This window comes from Petaurus breviceps, unplaced genomic scaffold (genome assembly GCF_028583685.1).
Source record: "Petaurus breviceps papuanus isolate PSGF00001 unplaced genomic scaffold, PetGlider_PUasm1.0 220, whole genome shotgun sequence".
Taxonomy (NCBI): domain Eukaryota; kingdom Metazoa; phylum Chordata; class Mammalia; order Diprotodontia; family Petauridae; genus Petaurus; species Petaurus breviceps.
Window position 1 is genome coordinate 18,648,445 of NW_027185876.1, and position 12,144 is coordinate 18,660,588.

Here is a 12,144-nt window from a genome sequence, read left to right on the forward strand (position 1 = left end):
ATCTCTCCTTTGGACTTATTACTTTCTGCCCTGTTTTTGCGGCTGTTCAGGCGTTTTAACTGTGTCTGACATTGTGATGCTATTTGGGTTTTTCTTGTCAAAGATACTGGAGTGGTTTGCCATTTTGTTCTCCACTTCATTTTACAGATGAGGAAACTGAGATAAACATGATTAAGTGACTTGCCTGGGGTCACACAGACAGTAATTATCTGGGGTCAGATGTGAACTCAGGAAAATGAGTCTTTCTGAGTTTAGGTCCAACACTCTATCTACTAAAACACCTACCGTAGCTGCTCCTAGAGTTAACTGCACACTGGATTATACTGGCTCTTGTTTACCGTTTCTTGTTGAAGACAGAAATACTTAAGCAAGCTAAATTCAAAACTTTTGAGTTATGCCTTAACTGATCTGAAGACAGGTTAACACATGGGGCTGTAAGTTTGTACCGTATATGTGAAAATTTCAAATCAGTAGTAACTGTGATAAGTTTAGTAAAAGTAGTGTCCAAAAAAAGGTCTTGTCTCATTTCATTTAACACTGATTCCCATGTTTTCTTATTCATAGCTACTTCACTTGTACAATATAATTTCAAATAACTGTATTGAATCTAGAAAGTTTCAGCTAAGCCCTATCTTCTGAATGGAAAAGTAAAAATTCTGATTACAAGATTCCTAATTTGCTGTTCTAATTGCAAGATTTGTCTCAGTACTTATGGAAAAATGTATATCCCTTAAATGTGTATATCAATAATAGAGAGAAGGAGTAGATCAATGGGCGTACAACTAAAAAAAAGCTGGAAAAAGAATAGATTTAAAATCCCCTAATAAGTACAAAAAAATGAAAATCCTGAAAATCAAAGAAGAGATTAATAAAACTGAAAGAAAACCACTCAACTAACAAATAAAATGAGGAGCTGGTTTTATGAAGACAATAAAATAGATAAATCATTGATTAATTTTTAAAAATAGGAAAAAGAAACAGAAAAAGGAAAAAAAAGTATTATAAAAAATTAAAAGGGTGAATGAACCAACAATGAAGATGGAATTTAAGCAATTATTAGGAGTTATTTTGTCCATTATATGCCAATAAAACTGACAATCTAAGTGAAATGAATGAATGCTTAGAAAAATATAAATTGCCCAGATTAACAGAAAAGGAAATAGAATACTTAACTCTTGAAAAAAGATACTGAACAAGCAATCAATGAGCCCCCTAAGAAAAAATCCCCAGGACCAGATGTATTTACAAATGAATTATACCAATAATATATAAACTATTTGAAAAAACAGGTAAAGAATGAGTCCTACACTAAATTGTTTATATAACACAAATAAGGTATTGATACCTAAACCAAGGGGAGCAAAATCAGAGAAAGAAAACTACAGGTTGGTTTCCTTAATGAACAGCAATGCAAAAATTTTTAATAAAATAATAACAAGGAAATTATAGTAATATATCACCATCATCATACACTATGACCAGGTAAGATTTATATCAGGAGTACAAGGCTGGTTCAATATTAGGAAAACTATCAGCATAATAGAACATATCAATAACAAAATCAACAAAAATCATATGATTATATCAATAAATGGAGAAAAAGCCCTTGACAAAAAACAATACACATTCCTATTAAAAACACTAGAAAGCATAGGAATTAATGTAGCCTTTCTTAAAATGATTAGTATCTATCCAAAACCAAGAGTAAGCATTATCTGTAACAGAGATAAAATGAAGTCTTTCCAATAAGATCAGGATGTCCATTAGCACTACAATTATTCAATATTGTACTAGAATTGCTAACTATAGCAGTAAGACAAGAAAAAGAAATTAAAGGAATAAAAATAAGCAACGAGGAAACAAAACTTTCACTTTTTGTAGATGATATGATGGTATACTTGAAGAATCCTTAAAGAATCAACTAAAAAACTAGTTGAAACAATTAACAACTTGAGCAAAGTTGAAGGACAAAAAATTTTTTTAAAACCCCACGTAAGTCATTAGCATTTCTATATACTACCAACAAAACCCAGCAGCAAGAGAGAGAAATTCCATTTGAAATAACTGCAGATGATATAAAAACTTGGGAATCTATCTGCCAAGACAAATCCAGAGTTACGTGAACACAATTACAAAACTCTTTACAAACAAATAAAGACAGATATAAACTGGAGAAACACCAAAAGTTCATGTGTAGGCTGAGCCAATGGTAAGTGACAATTCTACCTAAATTAATTTACTTATTCAGTGATATACCAATCAAACTACGAAAGAATTACTTTAGAGAGGTAGAAAAAATAGTAACAAAATTCATCTAGAAGACCAAAAAGACCATCAAGGCAATCAATGAAAAAGATTTTTAAGGATTTTTAAGAACTGTTATCAGTTCCAGATTTCAAACTATATTGTTATTATTGTTGTTGTACACAGTAGTAAATAACCAGAGTAATCTAGTGTTGATAAACCCAAAGATCCAAGATTTTGGGGTAAGAACTCATTTGACAAAAATTGCTGGGAAAACTGGAAAGCAGTTGGGAAGAAACTAGGCATATACCAATATTTCATACTAGATACCAAGAGATAAGGTCAAAATGGATAAATGATTTAGATATAAAAGGTGATGTCATAAGTAACTCTGGGGAGCAGGGAAAAAGATACCTGTCAGATTAATGGCTAAAGGAAGAGACAAGAGAGGATTATGGGAATTAAGATAATTTTGATGACATGAATTAAAAATCTTTTGTACAAACAAAACTAATTCAGCAAAAATCAGAAGAAAAACAGGAAACTGGGGGGAAAATTTTACAGCAAGTTTTTCTGATAAAGGTCTTATTTCTGAAATATATAGAAAACAGCCAAATCAGTTACATTAAAAATGTTTTAAATCATTACTGATTAGAGAAATGAAAATTAAAATACTTCTGACACCACCTCTCACCTATCTGATTCATTAATGTGACACAAAAGGAAAATGGCAAATGCTGTGGGGATGTGGAAAAGTTGGGATACAAATTCACTGCTGGCAGGGCTGTGAACTAGTCCAACCATTCTGGAGAACAATTTGGAACCACACCCAAAGGGCTATAAAACTGAATATAACCTTTGACCCAGCAATACCACTGGTCTGTATCCCAAAGAGATCAAAGAAAAGGGAAAAGAACCAAATGTACAAAAATATTTATAGCAGCTCTTTTTGTGGTGGTGGCCAACGAACTGGAAATCGAAGAGACGCCCATCACTTGGGGAATGACTGAACAAGTTGCAGCATGTGACTGTGATGGAATACTATTGTGCTATAAGAAATGATGAACAGGATGATTTCAGAAAAAAAACTGGTGAGATTTATTTGATCTCATGCAAAATGAAACAGGCAAAAACAGGAGAACATTATACACTATAACAGCAAAACTGTAAGGATGATCAGCAGTGAAAGACTTAGGTACTCTGTTCAAGACAATTCCAAAGGATCCAAGATGTAAGATGCTATGCACCTCCAGAGAGAAAACAGAACTCTGGATGCAAAGTGAAGCATACTTTTTCACTTTATTTTTATTGTTTTGTTTTCCTTTTCTTTTGCAATGTGGTTAATATGTAAATATATTTTGCATGACTTCACATGTAAAATTGATATCAAATTGTTTGCTTTCTCAAAGAGGGAAAAGGATGGGAAGAAGAAAATTTGGAACGCAAGATTTTTTTTAAATATGTTAAATTTTTTTTACAGATAATTGGATAATATTTAATGAAAGAATAAGTTTTTTAAAGTTTTAGAATACACTAGCTGAACAGAGAAAACATGAAGAGAAATTAAGTTAGATCTCTTCAAGTCATTTCTATAGAAGCAACATCACTAATTATAAACATAATTAAAACCTTCAAATTTTTGTTCTACATAATTATTACTTTCAAGAGAAAAGCAAGAATACAATTACCCAGAATTTATCTTGGCTGCCTAAAAAAAACAGATTGAAAAAGGAGACTAAGGATTAAAAAAAATAACGATGCCATAAACCTTGTCTTCTAGCAAAACCAAGATCCTGAAAAAATCTTATTTTCAGGGATGAGTTCAATTAGCCCAGTGACTTTCAGATTCTGAGATCATGCTACCCTTCTAGTTAGGTGTTTATATGCTAGAACCCCAACCAGTACCTTGGATAGGCCTAATTAAGATGGAATGGACAAAATGAATATGAAAAAGAACCATTCTTTCTTTCACAAATGCGATCTAATACTTCTTGGAATCTTAAGGCTCCAGAGAACAATTTGAAAACTAGTCTAACAACATTATCTTGGCTCACTGTAGTTAAGAAAGTATATGTAGTGTCTCCTCATCTGACAAACAGTTCTACCCATAGTCAAACTACCACATGATCTGTTTTATAAGAATAATACAATTGATGAGACGTAGCATAGCATGCTAGATAGAGGGAATGCCATGAAGTCAAGAAGACATAGGTTCAAGTCCTGCCTTGGTTACACTATTAGCTGTGTGATCATGGACAAGTCACAAACTCTCAAAGCCCTAGAAGCCTTTCTAAGGCTACAAATTACTGACAGTTACCCGTATGTGTTGGTTTTTAATGGAGTTACCTAGATTAAAGAAATGATCAGGTATAAAGAAATTAATATAAAAGCAATCCTTCAATATTGTGGGACCTCATGTGAAATCCTGGAGATGATCCAAAGCAGGTAAATCTCGATCTCTTAACTTAGTATACTACCAGAAATGCCACAACTGTAATTACCAAAGGTGCTATACTAAAACAAGACAGTGGAAGCTCCAAATGTCTCTTGGGTACCCTAGTATTCAGTGAGGACTGATAAGCAGAAGGAAAAGAAAACTAAGTGCTGTTCCCACCTCTCAAACCTGGCCATATTTTGTGTAAGCTCCACATGCCGAATACTGACCTGTTTTCCTGTCTGGATTCAAAACTCTTTGTGATAAAAAAGATTAAAATGAGATAAACAGGTTTGTTACAGTAAGCTACATACCTAGATGAAAGACATTTGTTTAAAAGGGTTGTTAGTTTACCTTATATTGGTCCAATATGTATTTTCCTTATGTTAGATTTGTCTATTAATTCACACATCTCTTAAAGGAGAAAGAATTTTGTCTACTCAATTCTCTTCTCTTTAAATAATACTGGAAACAATTTTTTTAGAGCACCTAGCTCTACTCAATTAGTTTAGATATTCAGGCTTGGATAACCTACACCCCAATAGACTGAAAGCGCTTGTGGATACGACTGCTCAGATCAGCCAAAAGAGGTATTGTAGAACCAGAACTAGACCTGGATAAATGTGGTCCTCCTTTCAAAGAGGAGGACATGGATTCATCACTTTCTATATTGGGGGCTTGACTTCAATGCCCATACACTATTCATTTTAGTATTCATTATTAAAGGGCTGATTTATGAGCACCTAGAAAGAAAAGCTGTAACTATGATAGCCAGCACAAATTTGATAAGAACAAGATGTGCTTTGTGCTGCACGAACATAAGAAACATTACTGTGCCATAAGAAGAAAAATACAAGTTCAGAGAAGCACAGGAAACTAAAATAAATTAATACAGTGAAGTAATAAGCAAAATCAAAACTAGGACAGCAAAATATACAATGATTACAACAATGTAAACAGAACAATAACGAACAAAACTGAATGCTATGTAACTTCAGAGAACATAACAGCTAGCATTTATATAGTGTTTACTCTGTAAAGCAGGTGCTATTATTATTCCCATTTTACAGATGAGGAAACTGAGGCAAACAGCAGTTAAGTGAGTTTCCCAGTGTCGTACAACTATTAAGTGTCTGAGGCCAGATACGAAGTAACTCCAGGTCCAGAGTTAGCTATATTTATGACCCTTGTAATAAAGATAAAAAAGTAGAAGGGTAACAGTTAAGCAAACCAACTAACTGATGCTGCAGCATTGGCTGTAGCATTGTGGCATTGGTTGATTTGCTTAACTGTTGCACCAATTCTATTTTATCTTTATTACAAGGGGTGGCTTGCCAGAGTGGCCAGGGGAAGAGATATAATTGGAAATGAATGCAATGTAAAAAGCAACAGGTATCAATAAAAAATAAAGTTAATTTAACAATAAAAAAGGAACAAGGCAGACTCACCTCACTTTTTGGGGACAGGTTTTCTAAACTGGTAGACAAGGAGAAAGCAACACGTGATCTAATTTGATTTCTCTTAGGCATTTGCCAAAGTCTTTCCCAATATCTTCACAGAGAATCTGGAGAGATGTGGGTTAGGTAGTACAATGGACTCTGGACAAGGTAAGTGACAAGATCCAAAGAATGATGATAAATGGACTAACATCACCCTGCCAGGAAATTTCTAGTGCAGTACAAGGTTATGGTCCTGACCTTGTTCAGTTCAACACTTTAATCAAGGACCCAGTTAAAAGTATAAATGGTATCCTTATTAAATTTGTGGATGGCACTATGCTTAAAATAATAGCTGATATAGTAGATGAAAGAATGAAGATCCAATAACAGCGTCAAAGTAAAACAAGTAAGATGTAATTTAGTAAGGAAAAATTTTAAAGCCTACTCTTGGGTTCCAAACAACCAATTACCCAAGCGAAGTCCACATTAGGCATGCTTACACAACAGCTCATATAAAAAAGCCATGGGACTCTGAATGGACTACATGCTCAACAAGTCAAGAGTGTCCTTTGACAGAGGATCATCATATATTAATAATTAGAACAAGAAACGCCATACACCAATTAAAGATTTGCAAAGTATTTTTACTATACAATTTCATTTGAGCCTCATCCCAATACTACTAAAGGTTTTATCACCATTTTACAGATGAGGAAATGAAGACTGAGAGGTGAAGTAGTCTGCCATTAAAATAAAAGTGATTTACCCCTTGTCACAAAGACAAGCAACAGAGGTGAGATAAACTCTGATCCTGAGCCAGACGCTAACCCCTATACAACATCTCTGAATTTTGTTTGGACAGATATTACAACATAGACTGCAACCCTCCTATCACTTGGTGAACAGCCTTCGGAAGTACTTGAGCCAAAATTCATCAGTTGTACCCCGCCACAGTGTCAGATATCTTGCCAGAAACTGGAAAACAAAGAATGTCAGGCAAAAGTTTAGTACTGTAGCAGGACTCAGAAGACTGGAACCGCAAGGAAGGACTAATACTTGCCTGTCTGAACCTGGGCCTGAGACATCAGGCTAAGCATACGCTTGACATATTATGTCTTCTCATCTTCCACCATCCTGGGAATACAACTACTAAAGCTGGCATCACACTCAACTGAGACCATGGGAAAGCAGACCTCCTGCCTAAACTACCTGCAACCACACTTGTTAACTCCCTAGCATTTGGAGAGGGAAGAGCACACCAGAATACCTTTATTACAGTTCTCTAGATGGCAAATTTTCTAGGAAATGTAAACTTCCGGCTCCCCTAAGCCATGTTTCAGATTCTAAAAGCCCCCATCTCCTTCTTGATCTACTTCTCTGCCCATTCCACTCCATTTTCACCTCTCCTCTATCCTTTTCCTTCTCTGCCCCTCCTCTACTATACTGTCTGGAACCTCGACTCTATAACAGACTTCTTGGTGCACTTCCTCTGCACCTACATTGGCTGCTTCAGATCATCTCCATTGTTTGTTTTCCTTCAGACTTTTCTGTGTGTCTTAAGAATTTCATTCTTGGGGAGGCCAGGTGGCACAGTGAGTAAGAGCACCAGCCTCGGCATTGGGAGGACCCGGGATCGGTTCAGGCCTCACATACTTAACACCCACACAAAATAACTGGCTGTGTAACCTTGGGCAAGTTACTTAACCCTAATTGCTTTACCAAAAAAAAAAAAAACTTGTAGCAAGAAAATGGTTGACGGAACTTTTCTTACATATATAGTAGATGCTATGACATACATTCTATGAGCATTTAATACATTTTGAATGGAATCAAATAAGTAATGATACTCACATTTTTTGCTTTGCTTTTCCACTTCAGCTTTTAATCTCTTATACTTGTCCGTCCTGTAAACCAGCACCCAAGTTATGCCTGAAAACATCAAAAATAATACATTAAAACAATCATTAAACCTGTTAAAGCAACTTAACAGGATGTGTTGTCAGGATAAGTATCCATTTAGTTCAAACCTGGTAGGAGAAAAACATTGCAATACAAAGAGGAATGAGTTAATTTCTTTTGGGGGGGGAGGGCAATTGGGGTTAAGTGACTTGGCCAAAGTCACACAGCTAGTATGTCAAATGTCTGAGGCCGGATTTTAACTCAGGTCCTCCTGACTCCAGGGCCATTGCTCTATTCATTGCACCACCTAGCCACCCCAGAATGAATTAATTTTGCGTTGAGAACTTGTACTTCACAAGATATATATCCTTCCTACTTAGTAAAACCCTTAGTCTGAGGCCTCTCCTATTAAAAAAAAAAAAAGGGAAATGAACTAGAGAAGAACTGGACCATAAAAGACTAAACCATGGAACACGCATCTAAGTAATCTGGTTAAAGAGAGAATGGTAAGGGGAAATTCCACCTGTCAGGCTTGCCAGAGTTATGAGAAGACAGGAGAGAAGTTACTAGAAGACCCTTCTAAACCAATGACAAATTCCATTCCCCTCCTCACAAAAATAAAAAAAATTGTATGGTGGAAAAAAAGGACTAGAATTTGGTCCAGGGCCTGGGTTCTGGACGTAGGCCCGTTTATGAGCTGTGTGATGCTGGTGTAACACACTTACACTTCCCACCCTACCAAGTATATGAGTGCTTTTTTTTGCCACCATAAAAAGAGCTGCAATAAATATTTTTGTACACAAAGGACCTTTTCCTTTTTGATTCCTTTTATGTATAGGCTAGCAGCGACATAGCTAAGTCAAAGGATATGGACTATTCTAGTAACTCTTTGTGAATAGTTCAAGTCACTTCCAGAAGGGTTGTACCCATTCACACAGATTCACCAAGAAGTTATCAATGTGTCCATTTTCCTCACAATTTTTTCAACATTTGCCAGTTTCATTTTTTTTGGTCATCATTGCTACTCTGATAGGTAAGAGATAGAATCTGAGTTGCTTTAATTTAGATTTCTCTAATTATAAAAATATATATATATATATATATATATATATAGAGAGAGAGAGAGAGAGAGAGAGAGAGAGAGAGAGAGAGAGAGAGAGATGGCATGGATTTCCTTTAACTGCCTGATTCTGTCCTTGGCTCATTTATTAATTAGAAAATCTCTATTTTTTTTTTTTTGCAACAATTGCTTATATATCTTGGAAATGAAATTTTTTTCCACTTAACTGTTTCCCTTTTAATCTTAAAATCACTGTATCTTTTAGTGCAAAAACTTAAAGTCTATGTAATCTTCTGTGATCCTTTCTATTCCTTGTCTGATAATGAACTTTTCTACCATCCATAGATCTGATAAGTAATTTTTTCCATGTTTCTCTATTTTGTTTATTATATGACCTTTCATATCTAGATCCCATTCATTTGGAGCTTATCTCTGAATAGGTTTTAAGACGATGGTCTAAATCCAATTTCTTCCATACAGCAGTTGAATTTTCCCAGCAGTATTTGCTATATAGTGAGTTGTTAAGCCAGTAGCTGTGGTCTTTATGTTGTTTTTTTTTTTAAGCAATCAGGGTTAAGTAACTTGTTCAAGGTTACACGGCCAGTTATTTCTGGGTGTGGTGCTGAGTGTCTGAGCTCGGGATTCAATCCTTACTCACTGAGCCACCTGGCCGCCCCTAAGCAATTGTGGGTTAAGTAACTTGTTCAAGGTTACACGGCCAGGTGTTTCTGAGTGGGTGCTAAGTGTCTGAGCCCGGGGTTCAATCTCCAGGTCGTCCTGACACTGGAGCCGGTGCTCTTACTCTGGGTCTTTATGTTTATGGAATACTAGAGCACATGACTCCCAAGTGTAGCTGGAACCAGATTAGAAATGTCATTGGGAATTATTTAACAAAATAAATAAAAATACAATGGAAGATAATGTTAATAAATGGTTTTCAAAGTCAGTATGCAGGCAGCAGTATATATGGTTTAGTGGCCCTCAATTGTTTGACACCACTATAGCAGAATATTAGATACATTTGCTTCTGTATGTTATATATCTATATATAATTCAACTGATTGATCTATTTTTTAACCAGTAACAAACTTTTAATAATTTCCACTTTGTAGTATAGTTTTTTCTTTGGCAAAATAGTAACTAAGGGGATACCCATCAACTGAGGAATGGCTATGTAAGTTATGTCATATGAATATGATAGAATACTATTGTGCTTTAAGAAATGAGGAAACAAGATATGGAAAGATTTATACAAACTGAGGCAAAGTAAAGTAAGTAGAACCATAAGAACAATTTATACTATACTCATATTACAAAAATGAAAAATGTTGACAATTTTTTTAAATTGATAGAATTAAATGGATAGAACCAAAATAATTTCTATAACACTATAAAAGCAAACTTAAAGTTGTAAAAATTATAATAGATACAATAACCATTCATGATTCCATAGGACCTATGAAGAAATAAGTTATCCATTACAGAGAGGTGATGGATTTAAGGTGCAAAATTATATTTTTATGCAACTGCTGAGGTAATTTATTTTGCTTAATATAATAATATATTTGCATATTTGTTACATGAAATTTGTTTTTCTTTTCTTTTTTTTCCTAGTGGGGCTGGATGAGGGGAGGGGGTGCTACAGATGCAAAAAGTTGCATGCACTTTCAAATGAGGTCACTGAATTATCTGAATTTCTACTTTGTTACAAGAGACCTCCCAAAGTGAGGGTAATCTCTAAATGCAACGTAATAACAAAATACATCAACAGAACTTCAGAAAGAAAAAAAATAGCGGTTAGAGCATTAGATGAATCATAGATACAAATTACATTTCTCCTTCTTTTATATCCCCCTTAGCACACCCTTGTTCCATCTAACCTGGACTACTCATATTCTCAGAATTTCATTTCTTGCCTCATACAATCCTCTGTACCTAGAATTTATTATTATGGGTGATCCTGATGAAGATGTCCTATCGGAAACTAGAAACACCAGATTAAGACATAAGAGGCTGGAGCTAAAGATCATCTGTGCGTTGATATTAAATGCCTACACAAACGTAGAAACTCGGCCTCTCTGAATCCTTATCTTCCTTCCAGGCTCAGCTATTACCTTCTCCACAAAAATCTTTCCTCATCTCCTCCCTCCCTCCGGTTGTAAACGAGTTCTCTTCCTCTTAGATATTTCTAGCGCCCTTAAGTTGCTGGCCACCCATCACTTCCTACCTGTATTAAACTAATCTGGGTGTACGTAGTGACCTGCCAGTGATCGATCAATGGGCATCTGTTAGTCACCTACCATGTATCACATTCATAAACAGCATTAACATAACTCAGGCACTTTCGTACGTAAATTCCGTGGGAAGCTGACGCTCCCAAGACGAGAAACTGAGACAGGTTAAGTGACGTGCCCACGATCACACAGCTATTAGGTGTCGGAGTCAGGGGTCAGGCCTAAAGGTCTGACATCCGACCCTCGTACCCCATTTCATACATACTGTGCGGGTAAACCGTGCTCTCGAGGGAAAGTTAGTGTTGTGCACACAGTAGGCGCTTAGTAAGCCGTTAGTTAAACTGAACCCAACCGGTGAGGAGCCCCCTGCGCCGCTGAGGAGAAAAAGAGACCGAAGGGAGCTCTAGGTCCCAAGGCGCGGGGCAGGGGAGCCCCAAGAGAGCAGAGTGCGGCCCCCGTCCCCGTCCCGCCCTCACCCTCGGCCAGAAGCGCCGTGCAGACGGAGATGAAAACGATGAGGAGGGTGTCCGCGAACATGGTGCTCATCCTGCGCCACGGCTCCCACTTTCTGAGCCGCCCCCCCCCCCGGGGGGCGTGGAAACACCTGCGGTGGCTCAGGCACGGAGGCAGGTGAAGCGGGATCTCCAAGTGACCGCGACCCCCCGCGCGAATACAGCGACACCCCTTGAAACGGGAAGACGCACTTCCGCTTCCGGCTCACGGACCCGGATCCACGCGGAAGGACGGGAAAAAAGGAGACCTGGGCAGAGGAAAGGTAGGAAAAGGGAAGGGAGGGGAGGCTGGGCTTGAAAGGCAGCCAATCAGGGAGCGTTT

At 36.8% G+C, this 12,144-nt stretch overlaps 1 protein-coding gene across 2 annotated transcripts in view; it reads right to left on the reverse strand.

Moving 5' to 3' along the window:
• TMCO1 (transmembrane and coiled-coil domains 1) overlaps window positions 1-12,067 on the reverse strand; it is a 43,402-nt gene extending 31,335 nt beyond the window's left edge. Inside the window, exons 1-2 of one of the 2 annotated variants that reach the window (XM_069094689.1) lie at window positions 11,787-12,067; window positions 7,969-8,046 (exon numbers count right to left, since the gene is read on the reverse strand). In XM_069094689.1, coding sequence (XP_068950790.1) covers window positions 7,969-8,046; window positions 11,787-11,856 — 148 coding nt within the window. In that variant the 5' untranslated portion in view covers window positions 11,857-12,067. The remainder of the gene's footprint in view (window positions 1-7,968; window positions 8,047-11,786) is intronic. The other variant, XM_069094688.1, reaches the window with a different exon arrangement.
• Window positions 12,068-12,144: the final 77 nt, after the last annotated feature.